The sequence below is a fragment of the Parasteatoda tepidariorum genome, chromosome 8, assembly GCF_043381705.1.
Source record: "Parasteatoda tepidariorum isolate YZ-2023 chromosome 8, CAS_Ptep_4.0, whole genome shotgun sequence".
Lineage (NCBI taxonomy): Eukaryota > Metazoa > Arthropoda > Arachnida > Araneae > Theridiidae > Parasteatoda > Parasteatoda tepidariorum.
This window is the reverse complement of record NC_092211.1, coordinates 3,794,099-3,814,381: the sequence shown is the minus strand read 5'-3', so window position 1 is coordinate 3,814,381 and position 20,283 is coordinate 3,794,099. Positions and strand designations below refer to the sequence as shown.

Genomic DNA, 20,283 nt, shown 5'->3' with positions numbered 1-20,283 from the left:
TTGTTTTATTAAGTGTCCCGTATTGGACTGATCGTAAAGACGAGGTTCCCAGTAGAAGCAGGGCCCGACTTAGCCTAATTGGTTCCCAGGACGAAAACTTCTTTGGGGGCCCCTCTGCTTCACTTTTCCAGAAATGAAGAACCGAACTACGGTGGTATTTAAATTTTTCACCTCATAATAGATAGCAAGAAAATTGACTAGAACCTAAAATAGCTATAAACCCCCTCGAGCAAAGGTCAGACGAAATATCATTCAGTCCATTTTACTGATTTTCTGACAATTCCTTGTCCATCATTCCGAATGCAGTTTTCTGATTGTAAACTTAGTCATCTATCTATGAAAAATTCATATCCTTGCTGACATTAGGGCGGAATTCAGCTAAATTTTCGAAATTACGATGTTTCAATTAAGCCAATCAGAAACCTGTATTTTCTTTAACATATCGCATTTTGGCGATATGTAAAAATACAGATTTTTGATTGACCTAATTTGTCCACCGTCATTTCGAAAATTTAGCTGAGTTCCGCCCTAGAAAGCCTTGGAATTACGAAATATAGATAGTGATCATACGATAGGTTAATGAAGAAGCCAACATAAAACTTACGATTTTATTTTTAAAAAAAGTTTATTAATGAAGGAAACTTAAAATAAACTTTCTAATCGATTTGGGGCCCCCTATAATGTGGGTCACTGGGCAACTGCCCCGTATGTCCTTGCCCTAGTCAGGCTCTGAGTAGAACACCGAAGTCAAGTATCTCTGGCTGCTGTCAGTGTGTGAGTGGGCGACAACTTTGATCAGCTTGCGCAGTGACCGAGGGTGCGTCGTATCGTTCTCATTAAACTGTTCTACTGTAAAGGGCTCGACTTCACGAGTAGGTCGTTGGGATACCAAAGCAGGGGAGCCATCCCCTCTGCAGAGGCTCGAAATTGTGATGACATGTCTTCGGATCGTCCTCAGGGACATTTCCCAGATCGTTGCCCTTTCCCACATCGTTGCTAATAGCCCATTGTGCAGCTCTAGTGCGAAGTTAATGAAGTACCTCCCTTAATAAAGGTAACCTTTTTAATGTGGTTTAAAATTAGTTACCAATTCCTATGTTGTTGTTGTTGTTGTTAATTTGCGTCGCACTAGAGCTGCACAATGGGCTATTGGCGACGGTCTGGGAAACATCCCAGAGGATGATCCGAAGACATGCCATCACAATTTTGATCCTCTGCGGAGGGGATGGCACCCCTGCTTTGGTAGCCCAACGACCTGCACGCGAAGTCGAGCACTTTACGGTAGCACAGTTTAACGAGGACCAATACCGCACACCCTCGGTCCCTACGCAGACTGATCCAAGTGTTCACCCACCCGCACACTGACTGTAGCCAGTGATGCTTGACTTCGGTGATCTGCTGAGAACCGTGTCTTAACGATCAGTCCACTGCGGGACACCAATTCCTATGAAGAAAGAGACCCAGACCTTCGAGAACAGTTTGCCAGTCTTGAGAATAACAAAAACAAGACTGAAACAACGCTCTAAGTTAAAATAAAATTTTTGGTCATAACCGTGATTCTATTTATCCATGTTTTGTTGTTTTCGTCGGCAAGGTAAACGAATGGTGTCACGTTCAAGCACCCTAATTATACAGTTTGAAAGGTGCATCTGTTTTCGTTACGTATCCAGTTTCTTCAAACCACTTGCATTCACGTCACTCAGTTTATTATCCACGCATTCAAGTAAATTACCGAAAAACTGGGCCAAAAAACGTCTGTCTTCCTATAAAATTCAATTTGTTAAAACTATGGAAGTACAAAGCTTACTTGAACCTTTCAGGTTATCCGTCAAAGAGCAGGTAAATAATGATTTTTCTACATTGGATAGTTACATTGAATTTTATATTTAAATCACATTTACAAGATTTCCACTGGCGAATAAAATATCACTATTTACTACTTTTTTTTCTCCTTAGGTGACTGGCCCAGAGGAGGCTCTAGCCCCCTCACTTTTTCTAAAAGAAGGTGACATATCCCCGTCTATAATTTCAATTTTTCACTCAATGTATGTGTAATTAAATTTACAATTAAAAAAAAAAAACATAATTTTTTGGGTCTGAATTTAAAGAATACCTCTGATACAAGTGAGATTTAACATTTTTTTGGTAAAAACTGCTACCAAATAGTCAGTTACCAGGAGTCTGTCTGGGGAAAATTAGTGGTACCTTCACTAATTCAACTTTAGGGAAAACATTTGTTACATAAAATAATTTTTCTTGAAATTTTAATTTTTTATCCCATAAGAAGCGATAAATCCGTACTTTTACCAGAATGTTTAATATAAATTTTAATTTTCTCGAATTATGCCTAAATTTTCACAAAATAGGTACCTCTCAGAAAAACGTAGACAGACACCTAGCTACTCATCCTATCACAAAGGAAATATAAGTTCCTATTCCTGCCCAAATGAAAAATTCTTGGTTTCATATGTCACAGTGAAAAGGGATATATTAATATATATATATATATATCTTATTACATAAGATATATAATATATCTGCCCAAGAGCAGGTTCGTCTGAAATCCTGATTCTTTTCCCCAAAAAAAAAAAAAAAAAAAAATTATTTTGGATTTTACTTATTTAAAATCAAATTAATTTAAAGGATTTCCACTGGTGACTAAAATACGACTATTTACTACTTTTTTCTTTACCTTAGATGACTATTGGAGTTTGCAAGGTTAAGGACAGAATGGATTATTCCACGTTTATTCATTATTCGTCATTATTCATTATAAAAATGTACATTTTTATTCTATTCTTTCTTCTGCAGATACAATGTTTCTATTACTTTAAAGCAATATATTAGTGCTAGGGAAATCTGCTGCAGAAGGCCCAAAAAAAATTCAGTTACAGGTTTCAAATACATAAACACTAGACATAATTAAAATAGCAATTGATACACCTTTATCTTGTAAACTAGTATCTACTATTTATTTATAAAAATTTTTAATTTTTAAATGTAAAAGTAATATTTTTTTTTTATTCTAATACTATCTGTGATATTCTCGCATTTTGTAGGCAGAAAAATGCAAATATTTTTTCCTCTTTTTTCCAAATTTTGTAAATCATGACACAAATTAAAAATCGTAAATAAATTAAATAATAATTAATTTAGATTTGTACATAAAATCTGTGCAGTAGGTAACTCCCAAAATAAATATCTCGAATAGGACTCTTTAAAAAAAAAAAGATACTCAAATAAGTATATGTGAAATATAGAGTTCTTTAAAAAAGAAATGAACGAAGGAACATCATAACTATCTTTAAAACTTTCATAATTTCTGATTTTTTTTTTTATTTTAGATTATTATTTTGAAATTCTAGCTGAAGCCAGTCATTACAGATTTTTTTTTAAAAAAAAGTCTCAAATGAAAATAAAAGAATCATGATTATTTCTTTCCTCTCAGATGCACAAGAAAGACATCTTTGAAAAAGGAATTATGCAGGATAGAAAAAACATTTTTCGAGAAATTATGCAGAAAGGAAAATTAAAATTTTTACCTTCCCAAATGAAAAATCTTTCTGTAAAAAATCTGTAACGTTCTGCAACAATGTCACTGCAATTCTGCCACGGGTATTTCAAAAGGTGATTTTCTATTTAATGGCAGCATTCAGAGACTTTGTTAAGTAGAGGTATATATTCCCCATTCTTGAGGTACTTCTGCAGTCACTCTTTCAATTAGTGACATATATATTTGTTACTATTAAAATTTGTGTCACTATTGTTTTACCAATGCATCATTTCTTCTTTTCAGGGTGATTTAGTGAGAAAGTTAAAAGAGAATGGTGCTCCTGAATTAGACATTAAAAAAGCTGTCAATGAACTTAAAGTTAGGAAAAAAGCTTTGGAAGACAAGGTATTTATTTTCACATCTGATGTTGAATATTAAGCATTTATATCTATCATACCAATAGAATTTTTTTGAGGAAGAAAACAATGATCATGGAGAGGGGGCGGGGGTACCGGATCCAGAAGTCATAAAAACACAAAACCTTTCCTATCAAAAGATGTCTAAAATTTACTCACGCTGTACCCTAAAGCAAGAAGTCCAGGAAGGAGAAAATACAAAAATGAGATACAAAATGAAATCCCTAACCAAACTGAAACCAGTTTGTAAGCTTGCATTATATTTCAATGAGTGATTGATTGAATTTAGCAGGTTGTAATGCGAAATCTGAGAAGACTGTTCACTTTTTCTGATTATAATCGCAATTTGTCCTTACACATTTTTCCTGAAGTCCTGGTTAATGATTGCAATAAAAATACCAATAAAGAGTTTAAAAGTATAAATAAATATAAGAAAAGGAAAGAAAGAGTTTTAATTCTAAGAACAACAAAGTAATGAAAATGTTAAAGAAGAGAAAATTTTGGACATTAAAAAAAAATCTATATTATATAAAGCGCTAATACGTATGTATCAATAAAACCGATGATATTTATTTTCTCGCGTTGGCAACAGTTTTCATTTTTAATTGATACGCTTCGGCGCGCAAGAGCACGTAGTGAGCATCATATGGCTAATCTATATTATATAAAACGCTAATATGTTTTAATTGATAGGCTTCGGCGCGCAAGGGCACGTAGTGAGCATATCATATGTCTAATCGGGTGAATTCTCACCGAATTATCAAAAAAATTCTCACAAAATTATCTTCATCGAAGCCGATGCTTTACATCCGGCGTTCAGTACTATTTCATATTGTTTTACAACACATGGTTTTAGCCCTCTGGTGGGAAAGACTTTAAAACAAAACTTACAACAGTTACTTTTCTCAACAACTGAAATTTAGAATAGCGTGATTAAGAAAAATATGTGAACTGTTTGCAATTTCAAATTAATATTGAAATGCACAGGTTTAGAATTTTCTACAGTTAAAGTTTCCGGAACTTCAGTGTTCTAAAAAGTATACAAAAGCTAGACTTTAAGTACGTATCCAATGCGCGAGCAAGATGAGCATCGGATTGCGAAGCAATCTGAAATGAACTGCGAAAGCAGTTCTGGGGGTTGGCGAGCGCCAGCGAGCAGGGAGCGAAGCCTCCTAGTAATAATATAAAAGACATTTAAATAGCAAAATTGAAAATCTTGAATTTTCTAATAATCTTGAGACTGATTATGGCTATTGACCCAACATTGCTAAAGTCATGTTGATAGAATTGTGCAAATCCAAGATAATAAAAGTAAATTCCCAACGAAATTCAAAATTTTTTCAAATATTTTGCTATTAATATGAAAGATAAATAATAAATTAAATGAATCACCAAATCTAGCAAAATAGTTCTGAATAAAATGTAAACTAACATAAATAAGGACCATAAATAATTCTTGTAAAATTTTCTGATATTTATTATAAAATTAATAAAAAGAAAATACAGAAATAGTTCATATAGTAAAATTGCAAAGGTACCACCCACCTTATAAACTCAAATTATCGCATGGAAGACGGATTGGATGAGGAGGTCCAATTCCTTGGCCACCCTGATCACCTGATATAATGCCGCTGGACTTTTTTCTTTGGGGATTTATAAAGGACAATGTTTACAGGAGGCATGGGTGCAAGTCTTCCGTCCCCAGGGCGGATTTCCGTCTTTCGAAAATGTCCGCGGATGGAAGTAAGACGGAAACAAGACTGACTCGAAGACGGAAATCTGAATTTTTTTTTTTCTGTCCTTAAAAATATTTTTTAGGTTTACGTTATTGGTCTACTTTCTTATGTCCTGTTGTTATTTTATCAAAAGACAGATGAATAAATATTTTTTGTACAGTATTTAAACTTGATGTATTATGGTGAAGCTTTCTTAGATAGTTTGCATATGTCGAGGGGGTATTGTGTATGTTAGATATTTCAGTCAGAAAATTTTCAATCTTGGCCTTTTTTCCAACTTGCACCCATGACAGGAGGATCATGTCGAACATTGATGACCTAAACGCCAGAATTACAAACGCAATAGCCTCTCTGGATGCCGACATGCTTGCCGCTACCTGGCGTCAAATTGACTATTGACTTGATATTCTCCGTGCGGCGAAAGGGGCAGACGTAGAAGTTCATTGACAAGGGTCATGAAACTTTTTGAGTCTGTCTAACCATTTCTATTATTAATTTTAAGCTATTAATTTTATGAGTTATTAAACATCAAAATTGGGACTTTATAAACACCCTGTATTATATTACCTTTCAGGAATTAGAAGTTGCGCCTCCTGATGTTGGATTTGATAGAGCCCGTATGGAAGACTTGCTCAAAAGAAGATTTTTTTATGATCAGTCATTTGCTATATATGGAGGTAACTTTTAATACCTTATGTTTAGTTACTTTAACAGGGTTGCCACAGAGAATCTTTTTTTCTCTTTACAAACTGGGATATCTGAGGATGATATTCCAGTAAACTATTTCATTTACATTATTTAAGTATGTTCAGCTTTTTTTTTTTCTTATATTTTTTGCAATATTTTAGTTTTTCCATCAATTAAAACTAGTACAGTTAGCCTAATTAGGTGGACACAAGAGCACAAAAAATGTGTTTACTCTAAATATATTGTGTGTAATATGTACAGGGAAAACACAGGGAACTTTTTTAGGTTAAAATTACACAGTATTTTTTGGTATTCTGGTGCCTTTTTACTCCTGATGCCAATTTTCTTTCAACCCAGAGGAAATCCAATATTCTCAAATTCGGCCTTCCTCTTTTTCATGTGCCAACTGGTCTGGCATTGAAAACTTTTTTTGTGGTATGGCCTTCGTCTATTCTGATAATGTGGCCTGCCCATTTTATTCTTTGCCGTCTAATAAAGTTAATGTCTGGGGTTCATTATAGGAGTGATAAAGCTTTAGATTTGATCTTCTATTTGATCCTCCAAAAATACTTCTCAAGACTTTTCTCTCAAAGGTACCCAACATAGCCTGGTCCGTTCAAGATATGTCCCAGGTTTCACACGCATATGTTGTATTTATATGTGATTTAAAAACTATGCATTGCGATTCGCATCATTTTAAAATAGAACATTGCGCTTTTGTATTCACGTGATTATAAAATCCAATATTGCAATTCTTGAAAGAAGTATGTTTTTTCTTGAATTAGTTACTATAAAGGTGCGATATTCTTCATTAGTAAGTAATTTAATTAAAACTGTTGGCTCAGAAAATAATGTTCAATATGAAATGTGTATGGTTTATAAATTTATATTTTGATATTTTGTTTTTACCTTTTTGTCATAATTACACTTGATTAGCTTATCATGCTTTGTGTTCCAATTTTTGATTTTAGCAAGTTGCCAACTATGCTATTTGTTTCTTTTATTTTTCAATCTGATTATTGAAATGCTCCATATATATTTTTAGGTGTTACTGGTCAATTTGATTTTGGACCAATGGGTTGTGCAATGAAAAATAACATATTGAATTTGTGGAGGTCACATTTTATCTTAGAGGAACAAATGCTGGAAGTGGACTGCACAATACTTACACCTGAGAATGTTTTAAAGTAAGTGTAAGTAAAATTCTGGTAAACAACACTAGATTGTGTTAATTGGTCAAAAAAATAAGTTCAGTGATGAAATTTTTTTTAGCATGGCACCCATGATACTAAGTAACCAGCAACATTTTTTATCTACTTTGCTTAAACGTCAAAGGTAACTTAACCCTTAGCGTACGGCTCAATTTTTATACTTTCCGATCTTGAAATACGGGACGATTTTTTTAATATTTTCTTTATCTACGTATGATACAATTCACATCTTCATCAGTTGTTTTAAAATAATTCGAGAATTTGAATGGCTTTTACGTTTTCAAGAAATGTATAATACGGCAACTGCTATTTCAGTGGTCAGGGTTTATGAGTAAAAAAATTCATGCAAGATTTTTATTTTCTGATGAATATCATTTTTAAACATTTTATCTCAAACAATGTTACAGAAATTTTGTAATAAAGCAAAAAACAGATTTATGGAATACTCCCGAATCCAAATCACTTTTCATATTCAAGATATTTCGGTTTGTTATTCCCATATATAACGCTGCTGACACTCTGCAAATGCATATCTTTCATAAATGCTTATCGCACAAAAGAAAATGAAAAGCATGATAACTCACAAATGCTCATGGGGAAAAAAGCAGGAGAAAAAAATCCTGAACCCTCTAGTGCCATCTAACAGTGAAAATAAGCATCGAATGAAACGAAAATCTACTTAAAGAAGTAGCGGCATCAGTATTGAAATGAGGGGGATTCTTCACCCGCAATTTTCTCGTGACCCGTAAACGAGACTGATACCCCACTCAAAACGCGAGAGCCGTACGGGGAGGGTTAAAGTGTTCTTCCTAAACAGTAACAACTCTCCATTTTCTTAACAAAAATTCAATTTTTTTTTATTTTTGATAAATTTGAGTAGAATTTCTGAACAATGGGCACAGGAATTTGCTAGTTTTAAAACGTTAATTTCCTTGAAGTGGCTGCAAGTCTAATCGGCTTAATCATAAATGCAGTGAATGAAAAATATATGTTATTCTCAAGAAACAGAGTCTCCTATCTTCAAATAGATTTGAAACAGTAAGGAGTTAGGATTAATATTGTTAACAGAATGTCTCCTGAAATAAAAAACGAACTGGCAAATAGGGCTGAGAATATTTATTAAATCTTGGTTTCTTTCTAGGAAAACAAAGTTCTTTATTTAGAAAACTCTTGTCAGGCCGGTCTTGACATATGCTTCTGAAGCTGGGACAATGAGAAACAATTTTATCCCAATATTTGAGAGAAAGATTTTTTGAGGAGTATACTCGGTGGTGTAAATGAGAACAATGACTGGAGATTTGACTTTGAACAGTGCAAGATTTATAAACAACATGATATTATTGAATACATAAGAAAAATATAAAATGAATTTGGATGGCCCACGTGATTCGAATAAGCGATGACAATACAGTAAAAAATATATAACTTTTTAGATCCACTGGAGCAAGAAAACAGGAAAGGCTGTGGTTGAGATGGGCTGATTCGGTGGAGTCTGATTTTCTTGTAAATAATGAAAAGAATTGAAGATCAAAGATAAGTAAGAAGTCGTAATCTTCAGAGGAAGGCATTGGCCCACATTGGGCTGTCTGCCTCACTATAATGATGATGAAAACGTTAATTATTTACATTATAAAAATATCATTTGTGATGGGTTGGTTAAATAGGAGGGGGGGAAACGGAGAGTAATTGAAAAATGTCATCATTTGACATAAAATGTGTGACATTAAGTCACAATCTGATTTAAAATTTCCTGTTTTTAAAATCCTTATCTTTAGTTTATTTTATTATTTTCTGATACAAATCCTTTATTTCCTGATCCAATTCTTCTCGCCCCTTAATCTTTTTTGCAATTGAGACACTCTCCCCCATAAATTCCTTTCTCTTCCAACCCTTGTTTTTCTTGGAATAACACCTGCTTGTCGGCATCTTTCATCTACACGAGGGACTCAAAGTATGCATGAACTTTACTCTTCAAATTCGATCAGAAGGTGAGAATAACACTTTAAAAAGATATATAGATATAACATCTCAACTTGTAAGATTTAGATATTTTACTAACTTTCAGTAATTTAGTTACTACCTTCTAGCATTTTAGTATAAATATCGGAGTGCAAGAGACGCTCGGGACATTCGAAAAAGATCATTCATGTAGCTCTCCGCTTAACGGAGTTTCATTTTTCATATTTTTCTCCCTCCTCCCCCTGAGGTTGGAACATGGCGTCACCATTGCTGATTGTCGTGGTGTCTTCATTTTAAGTAAAGTAGCTATAAAGTTTCTCCCAATCCAATGGGCAGACGAAATGTTGTTCTGTCCATTTTATTGATTTTCTGACAATTCTATGCCCATCATGCCGAATGCAGTTTTCTGATTGTTAACTTTCTCATCTAACTGCGATACATTCGTGCCCTTGCTGACTTTAGGGTGGAATTCAGCTAAATTTACGTAATTATGATGGCTCAAGCCAATAAGAAGCCTGCATTTTTGTAAACATAGCGTATTTTGTGATATGTAAAAATACAGGCTTTTGATGAGCCAAATGTGTCCATAGTCTTTGCAAAAGTTTAGCTGAATTCTGAAGAAAGCCATAGATTTACGACATATAGACTGTGTTCATGTGGTAGATGAATGAAGAAGCTTGTATAAAACTGACTTAATTTACACAGTACTGATATTTTGTTTTAAAAAAAGTTCATTAAAGAAGGAATAATAAAATAAACTCAATTTGGGTGTCCCCCCTGCCTTAACCAGGCTCTGGTTTTACACCTCCACAGATTACTTTGCATAAAGTTTATTAATGCAGGTAAAATATCCACTGATAGCAAAAAAATACTTCTGTTATTTCTCAACAGATGATACTATTCCAGTATGTTGAGTAGTTTAAGTCGTGCCTTGATGACTCAGGGGCCTTCCAATGAAGGGAACTGAGTTTGGATTCTAGCGGTCTATTAGTCGAACTCCGCTTGCACCCACCACTAGGACAGGGCTATAAATCGATGTATAGAGATATATTGATTTAACGCATATATCGGCACGACGATACAGCTACTTTCATTCAAGGAGATGCATCAGAAATCTGATTTAAGCCGTCTAGTAAAGACAACGAGCGCAAAACGATATAGCGATATAAGACACGCAAAGATATAAGACTCTTCTCTTACGCTCCGATGTCGACTCGCGCTGTGGAAGACGATGTTCGTTTCGTTATGTTGAAATAGCCTTGATTGATGAGCTGTAGAATCAGAGTTTTGAGAACACATATCATTATATCGCATATTCCTTTTCGCACCTCTTAGCTTTTTTTTTTCTTTGTCGCGACTTTTCTTGCAGATTATTTTCAGTGGGACTAACTTCGTGATCGCCGATGTTACCTTGTTCTGAAGGCAATCTATTATTGAAAAGAATATATAAAGAAGAGTTTCTTCATTAATTAGATAAGTTTATTTAAAAAAAATTCTTTTTATTTTTAAATGGGGAAATTATCGGCAATCTAATTTAGGCGCCCACAAAGAATTGAATTTGTTAGGTTATTTTTTTGCTTCCTTTTAATTTATTAAAAACTTTTTGGATGAAACTTCTAATAATTTAATGAGTTTTTATTACTGATTTTAAATTTATAAATCTTGTTGTTTTTATTTTTAGAAATAAATTTAAAACAAAATTTATTTTTGTCATTTGGATTTGGACATAAGTCAATCAACTTTGTTTATGCAAAAAAAATTGAAAGGTTTGCGTATTTTATTCATATCATTTAGCACTTTGTTTTATTAGAGAGTATAATAATTTTTTTTTAAAAATATTCTTTTCATATTATTTGTTAATTAGCTAAATATATTATCGAATATCACAATTTTTTTATTTTTAAGGAATTAAATCTTACTTTGTTTTTCGGTCATTATTTAATATTCATTGTAGTCAATTTATTTAATATCTTTCTTAAGCAAAACATATATATCTTCAAATTTATAAATTGATTTAAATCAATCTGAGTACGAAGTTTTGATAGAAATCTGACTTTCTGTGCCTTACAAGTAAATGAAATTCAAAAATGCTATATCGCGATGCAAAACTGACGATGCATCACGATATATAATTTCTAATATCGCCCAGTCCTACCCACCACAGTGCTGATCTAAAATATTCTTAGTGAAAGACGGAGCCCGGGTTGGAGTCCTCTTGTCGTCATGCTTTTGTGGTTTTTATTCTTTATGTAACTCAAATACAGGTTAGTTCCATAAAAAAGTCTTCCACAAAGGCAAATTTTTCCCAATGATCCAGCAGTTCATTCAATCCAGCAGTTTCCTTGTCTTCGTATTAGGTTCCAAATGACAAGACTTCATGGAGTTAAACATTAGAAGTAGGCTGGCTGTTCATTTACGGTTATAAAATAAAATAGTTAAAGTAGTTATAAATAATGGTTTTAAAAAATCTTTGTTAGATTAAGATTTATATACAAATTTTTTAATTCACTAAATGTAAGTGCTTATATTTTTTTCCAACGCGGTTATTCCAGAGCACAATCATCTCTGTATATATAATATTATATAAATATATACAGTGGAACCCCAATTTTACATTGTCCGTTTCGTACGCTATCCCGCTTCTTACGTCATTTTCTGCTGATCCGTGAAAATTGGGACAGTGTCAACCGAAAGTGCATTATAACTGGATTCAATAAAGCAGGATTTTCAATATCGGAGGAGGAGAGCGCTGTTGTTTTGAAAGAAGAAGAAGGTAGCGTGCTGAAGTTGAGGACCTCCCGGAAGTCGATGATGCATACATCGACTGTGACACAGATATCATTACTTCAGAAATCCCTTTCATAAGTGATTTAATGCCTGATTCCGACAATAGTGCTGATGACGATGAAATAACAGAAGACGTGCCAACAGCTCATCAAGCGATACAAAGCATAAAAACTCTAAAGCAATTTTTACTTGCAAATGTAAATCAAGAAGCAAATTTGCAAAAAATTGTTAGTATTGAACTAGCTGTATACGAAATTGTAGCTAGAAACGAAAAGCAAGTAAAGATTACTCATTTTTTCCATTAATTGAACTGGTAGGTGTCAATTTTTAAAAATATGCATAGATTTTTCTTAACCCCGATTTTACGTTATTCCGCTTCGAGCGTTTTTTATCGCTAGTCCGACAGAAAACGTCACTGAATCAGGGTGTCACTGTATATATATGTGGGAGATAGTGCAGCAGAGGAGTAAATGATGACGATAATTTAGCAAACATAACAATTTAATAGAAATAAAAAGATTCGTAGAAGGATATAGCAGTTAGCATTATTCACATGTCTCGTGAGAGCTGCCTTCTCGCAGTGGTCTCCGGAATGCATGTGACTAAGAATTAGATTGTTCTATGGTATAAAGTAAGAGTTAATTATAAATTCGGGAGTTTCCCTTCGGGACTTCCCCTTCTGGTCTGGCTGGCGCCTCTCAATGTCAAGAGGATGATGCAACTTCTTTTAATATTACAAGATGGTGGATGACGCAATTTTCGCAGTTGTTACACTATGGTATTGAAACCTACGTATATATGCATATACTTTTTATAACTTCCCCCCACTTTAACAGCGTGAGCATCTATTTTGGTGATAGTGCTGTCTCTGACAATCTTAAAATAAGTAGGAAATTTAATAACTATTAAAATTATTAATTAACAAGAGCAAGCTAAATATTAACTTACAAAAGGAAAAGCTAACCATTAAAAATAAGTTATGCAATTAATAATCATTAATGGTTAGCTTTTATTTCCTTTTGTAAGTTAATATTTAGCTTGCTTTTGTTAATTAATAATTTTAATAGTTATTAAATTTTCTACTTATTTTAAGATTGTCAGAGACAGGACTATCGCCAAAATAGATGCTCACGCTGTTAAAGTGGGGGGAAATTTAAAAAAGTATATATATTTATGTAATATTATATATACAGAGATGATTGTGCTCCGGTATAACCTCATTCTGGAAGTTTCTGGAAATCCAAAGTCTAGAAGTTGGGCTTACAATCATCCCTGTATATATATACTTTTCTTTAATTTAAACTTTACTCGTAATAAAAAAAAGCATTATAATTTTTACTGTATCATTTCTAAAAGTTGACGACACGCAAAAGTACCATGGCACAGAGGTTGGAAATCGCTGTCCTAGAGCATTATGCCAAATGATACAGTTAATCTTTATTTTTGATGGCATCAATAGCGTAAAGCCACCTGAAAGGGTAATAAATCAAAAATCTTGGTATTGTCTCTCTGTTTAGTGCAAAGTTTTGCAATGTTGTTGAGTGCTGATTTATTGGTTATCTTTTTTTATTTTATTTTCGCCTCGTTCGAAGAGTGGGTCAGTTCCCAAATCAAAATTCTTGATGGTCCCATCAAAATATTTTGATGGTATATGTTGGTTTCAGTGCGATGCGTGATCATCAACATTTTCCATTATATGTTTATGGTATGCCCACCAGGGTTCGTTGATATATATCAATGGATATATATCATGATATATATCAAGATATATATCCGATATTTATTTTGAAATAAATATCATGATATTTTCGATATTTTCAGCAAAATTTCTAAAATATCCCCCACGTTATTTCAAGCTTTCTTTTAATCACTACACAAACTCATGCTACCATTCACACTATCTTTACTTCCTGTAAAAAATCTTGCTCCCACTTACCCCCTACTAAAAATTCATTCTAATTATAGACTGAACCTGTTCTCATTTACTCTATGATGAGTAAGTGGTCAAGGTAGATAATTTAGTAAATGATTTAATGGTAAATTACTCTGATTGTATAAGCATTTTAGAACCGATTGCAAATGCTTCAGATGCAGTTTAAGCAAATAAATGCACAATAGCACAATGCGTTGAAATCTGGTGCAAACTGAGGGAGAAATTAGAAGCATGTGGAAAAAAAGACGTGATGAAAAAGTTCTCAGAAAGAGAAGTAACAGCATTAAACCCTGCTCATTTAGCTGCTAATATGCCATAGATATTGTGGAAAAAAACTAAATGATGAGCAAACACAAAGAGCTTTTAATTTCCTACTTTCTGTTGGCAAAAATATTTTACCTATGGCTATGAATTTTTTGGTCAAAAAGAGCCGCCCCTTTCCAGGCTTCAAGTTCGAAGATGACTTTCTCAATGTGGAACCCACAGTTTGGTGAGAAACTATCAGGTTAGAGGAACCATTAAAAGTCAGAATAACAAATCTTCTTGAACAACTAACTGCCTCTCCTTCCACAACTGGGTTAGAGAGAATATTCTCTAGCTTTGGATTTATTCAGTCCGAGTTGTGGAATAGATTAGGTCAGAATAGATTTCAGTCGAAAAGGCAGAAAAACTTACTTTTATGTTCAAATATTTTAACAAGAAATAAAGAAAAAATGTGTTTTAAAACTTAGTAAAAGTAAAATAAAAATGTTTTGTATTTTGGTGATTACAAAAGATTTCGTTTCAGAGAACCTTTTTTATTTAAAAAAAATTTCTAATGTTTTATTTAATAAAAATTATAAATTTATTAATTACAATTAACATTAGGAATTTAGAATTTATATAAAATGAATTATTTTATGTTTTAAATGTGTATATAATGTCTGCAAAACAATTCCTAACAAAAAAGTTAATTTATATTGAAGATACTAAATATAAAACAAAAATTTGAATATATATCAAAATATCGGATACATATCAAAATATCGGATATATATCAAAATATCGGATATTTTTGATATTTTCGAAAATATCATGATATTTACGATCCCTGATGCCCACAAACTTCCCACTTCAATACTATGATGATTGACCATCATAGAAAAGTTTGACTCTCATGGACCAACAACAATCCATGATGGTTCCAACTATACATTTCCATGCTGGTTTCATGGGAATTCTTATTGTTTCTCAGGAATATACATGGAGCGTAGCGTTTTTAAAAACATTTGATTTTATTTTATTTATTTGAAAGTTTTTAAAGGTACTTTTTTCATTGAGTGTTTTTAAAAATGGCTTAATTTTCCCTTTTCAGAAATGAAATTTTTTTCGTTACCATGTCGATTTTCGCCACATATTGCGCGAAAGAATGCTTTTCACATTGTTCAAGGCTTTCACAATTCATTCAACTACAATGCATTTCAGATTACTGTCGGTCCATTGCATATGGAAGGGCCAATTATTTTACATGTTTGATGAAATACTTGCAAGTCCGCGTGTGCAAATCTGGTGCCTTTTGCAAGCTATTCTCAATTTTAGGCTTCATTCTCCAGCAATATTGAACCGAAAAATCTCTCGATTGTTTTATAATGGCTAATATAATCAAGAGAAGAGTTCTTTGTCAGAAACTAGTTATTTTCTCATGATTATCTAAAGTCTTAAAAAATTATTTTGCTTTTTATCAATGTATATAGTAAACTAAACTCAGCGGCGCGACAGCCCTTGAGGGCCAAGGCCTACTGTGGCCATCTCAGTTTTCTTGACCTTGGGCTCTGGGGTGCAGGAGCAGATGTTCCGGTCAGGTGGTCAGCCGAACCCCCAGTGTTTAGTTCCCAAGCATGCTTGGTACTCATTTATCGACCCACTGAAGGGATGAATCACCCTTGCCCGAGGATCGACCTGTGTCAGTCACCGATGTGCTTATATATATTTTTTGAGTGCTTTTAATGATGGGTCAAAACATGAAGTATTGCAATAATTTATCTTTATTCCCTTAGAGCGTCTGGTCATGTGGATCGTTTTGCAGATTTAATGGTGAAAGATTTAAAAAATGGAGAATGTTTCAGATTAGACCACCTTATAAAAGGTAATTTCTTTTAATATATGCATTTTTAGGATGACTGTTCATCCCTAGGGTTCTGCTTTATTTTATAACCGATTTTCTAGTTTACGATGTTCAATTCCTCGTCATTTTGAACCTAATCCAGAAGACGAGGGAACTCCGGGATCGAGTATTGGGGAAAATATACCCTCGTGTAGGGCTTTTTGATGGAATTAACCCACATTTACATTATGTGGAGACAATGAGAACCTCCCACAGTTAACCTGACTGCAAGGGGACTCTCACCCGTGATCTGTCTACCACTGAGGATATCTCACGTCAGCACTATGGTCAGTGCAAGCCGGGTGCGGAATGCATATCGACCGGCCGACGATGGGATTCGAACCGGGTTCCCCTCTTTAGAGGGCGAACTCTCTATCCCCTGAGCCATCACAGCTCAATCTGCAGTTTAAACCGTGTTGTCGTAAACTGCTCAAACCCCTTTTATTCAAATTATGTCACAAGAGATATCCTTGCTGGTAGGGCACTGGGCCCCTGTCCGAGAGATCATTAGATTGATTTCCGTCCATCGAAGACTCCCCGTGTAGTAAATGGTGACTGATGCTCATTAATTCTGTCGAGTCGCAAAATACTCTGTGTTCTCAAAACAAATCATACCTTTGGGGGTACCCTCCAGAAGCTACCTTGTCTTCTGGATTAGGTTCAAAATGACAAAGAATCGAACATTAGTCGTCAGAAGCCCAGAATTGGGTCGGCAGTTTATAAAATTATGTCACAATTTTAATGATATATTGTTGTGACAAATAAAAGTTTAATTTTTAAACAAGAAATAGAATGAAGACAAGCTCTGAAATGACCAGCTTTATTGCCAAACTACTAAAATGTTATGACAATTGTGAATTTAATTATGTAAGATGAAATTCTAAAATATTTAAATGTTCTTGATGTATGTTCACTTTATAAGGTGATTAGCTTTAAGAGTGGACTTTATTTTTTTTTAAATTTATAAAATTTATGATGTGATAAAGCTAGTTTTTGATTGATTTTAAATAGTATGATGTGAGTGAAGAATTTGTAACTAATTCTGATATGCTATGAAAAAATTATTATTTAATTAGTGTAGTATACTTGATCTTTCTCTTTTAAATGCCAACAATATTAGAATCTACATGTTAGTATCCATAGCTGCCAACTCTACTTGATTTTGCCAGTTTCTCCCGGTTTAGTAAAATTTTCCTGTTTTTTTTTTTTTTTACACTTTCTTAAAAAATCTCTATTGAAATAAAATTTTTGTGCAGATTATTGCTATTTAAGTAAGTTTCACTAATGCATAACAAAGCGAACTTATAAAATTCAATTAACTTTGAAGAATTAAATGCCTTTTACTATTTAAAATTAGGAAAAGCATGATACATAAAATTTCAAGATCATTTAATGTGAAATCATAACTGGAATTTATGGCAGTTTTTTTTGTCTATTCTGTTGACTATAAAAATACCTAAAATTCCCCATGTGTAAAATATTTAGTATGTTTTGCAAAATATATCGTGAAGTTTATATTATTATTTTGTAAAAATCTACTGGTATTTTTTCTATCCGTGTTGGCAGCTGTGTTTGTATGTCAATATAAAAAAATGATTTGATACTTAAAAAAAAAAATTTCTTTTCTGTATCAATTAGTTTTACGAATGCTATTTTCGTGCGTTAAAATTTTAGTAATCTATTAATTAATATTTTTTTATTTAAAATATATTAAATAATAGATAAGTAAAATAAAAATAATTAATAATAGAAAAAAATTGTTTCATTTGAGTGCAAAACTATCTAGAAAAAAATTTCAGTTTTTGAAAATTTTAAATTATTTTTCCTTTTTGCAGTCACAAACTTTGGCAAAATATACTCGAGCTATCTGCATCAAAACTCTCTCATACTAATATCTTTCTGCAAGATGCTTTAAATAATAACAAACATACATGTTACTAATTTAAAGTAACAGAATATACATGTTATTGATTTAATGAACTTTTCGGAAAAAATTAATTTTTCAAATTGAATATGTCATTTTTATTTTGTTTTAATATTATCAGGGGTCTGTCTAGACATTTTGTGAAAGGTCCTATTTTTGTAAAAATGTGAAAAAACTACTCATAATTTGTGAATATAAAATAAGCGTTAAGTCACATTCTTTCAGCCAGGGTCCTGCTTTTGTGCATATAGGGTCCTGTTGTTTCAAAAATTGCTAAAAACCTTTTAAAGAAGTTTTTAAATTGTAATAGATACAAGATTATGCTCAACAATTGCTGCTATTAAATTAGATGCAACATACATATATTTTGTATTTAGCCTATACTGCTCAACAAATAACACCACTTAGAAATGTACAGGTATAGGACAAAATAATAGGAACACCTGTACATAGTACCACTATGCACAGGTATTCCTATTATTTTGTCCTATACCTGTATCATTTTTAATGTATTACGCATTAAGTAAACTTAAACAATTCTTATATTTATAATATTTTATTTAAAAAATTGCCAAAAATTAATTTTTATTTACTTAATAATCTATTCATTAGTTTTATGAATAAATATAAATTGAAAAATTTTTTATTTACAAAAAAATTATCATTTAATATCAATAAGAATGTGCACACACTGTTTGTAAAAGTAGAATTATTTTCTTAGAATATTACATTTGGAGTTTAAACTTAAGGAAACTTGGAAAACTTATTTCATTTTTAACCATTTTTCTTTTTTTTTTTTACCTGGAAGAGTTTACTTGATTAACAAAACAATAATTAAGATAAACAAATTTGTGAAGAGTCCAATTAAAAGAGAAATTATTTTGTGAAGGGTCCGCTAACGGACCCAAATTTTTTCTAAACAGACCCCTGATTCTCTGCAAAATCACACAAATTTGACTCTTCAAAAATGGGTTCCAAATGTTGGTTTTCATTTCAAGATTCTTTTGTTGTATTAAATAATATTGTATTTTAAAAACTATGAGGAAATTTATGGCAATAATAACTTGCCGGAAAAAAAATTAAAAAATCGAACAAAAATTTTTGCAAATAAGAAAACCAAAATTTTTTACTTTCCGAAGGAAAAATCTTTCTGCTGGAACTCAGTAACATTCTACGACAGTGTTGCCACCATTCTGCTATGGACAATCATGTGTGTGTCAAAAAATAAACATTTTTCACAAAACCGAGAATCAGATAGTAGTTTCTCTACGGCTACAGAAGTAAAATTCCAATTCACTAGTATATAAGGCATGTTTAACTAGATTCTATGTCTGGGTACCTTTTTAATAGAAAAAGGTTGACATTGTCTATAACAACTCTCCCCACGCAGGTTAATGAAACCAGACGGACGCTTTCATAATCATTTGAAGTGCTTTTTATGAAATGTTTTTGTGTTAAAATTTAATTTGTTGTGATGATTAAATGTTTTCAGCTCATTTGGAAAAGCTGATGAGTGAGAAAACGACTCAGCAAAAAGCAGATTATGAAGACATCATTGTGAAGGTAACTAATTTGTTTCATTCTTAGCTGAGTTGCCATTCCGCAGGGAAGTTTTGAAGTCACCTAAAATAACAGGAAAAATGCAGGGAATTGCTTTACAAACTGGGAATTTTGTTTCTTCAACTTTTAAAAAATCTTGTCCACTCAAAGTGGAATATTTAAGGATGATATTTCAGCTATATTACACTATAGTCCATTCCACCTTAAGTTGGCACTGGAGAGAAAGGTAGGTAGACCGAATTACATGGAAATTGGGTTACTCTTTAAGTCAGTACGGGGATGAGGTAGCAACAAAGGGAGAGAAAGTGGCCAATATTGGCATTGAAGAAAGCTAAACGCTGATTTTTTTTTTTTCAGAACCAAGAATCGTACTAAAATTTTGTACAGAATACGGAAAAGAGCAAGATTTTTAGAGCATTTCTCATAATTATTAT

The 20,283-nt window shown here is 32.7% G+C and overlaps 1 protein-coding gene across 1 annotated transcript; it reads left to right on the top strand.

The window, feature by feature from the left end:
• Positions 1-1,421: 1,421 nt before the first annotated feature.
• LOC122272650 (glycine--tRNA ligase) lies at positions 1,422-19,852 on the top strand (the record flags this gene model as incomplete). Its single annotated transcript, XM_043056571.2, is given in 6 exon segments — positions 1,422-1,839; positions 3,797-3,898; positions 6,220-6,322; positions 7,378-7,519; positions 16,259-16,347; positions 19,782-19,852. Coding segments are annotated over 6 exon segments (777 nt in total), but the record flags the coding sequence as incomplete, so codon positions are not given.
• Between the last annotated feature and the right edge of the window lie 431 nt (positions 19,853-20,283).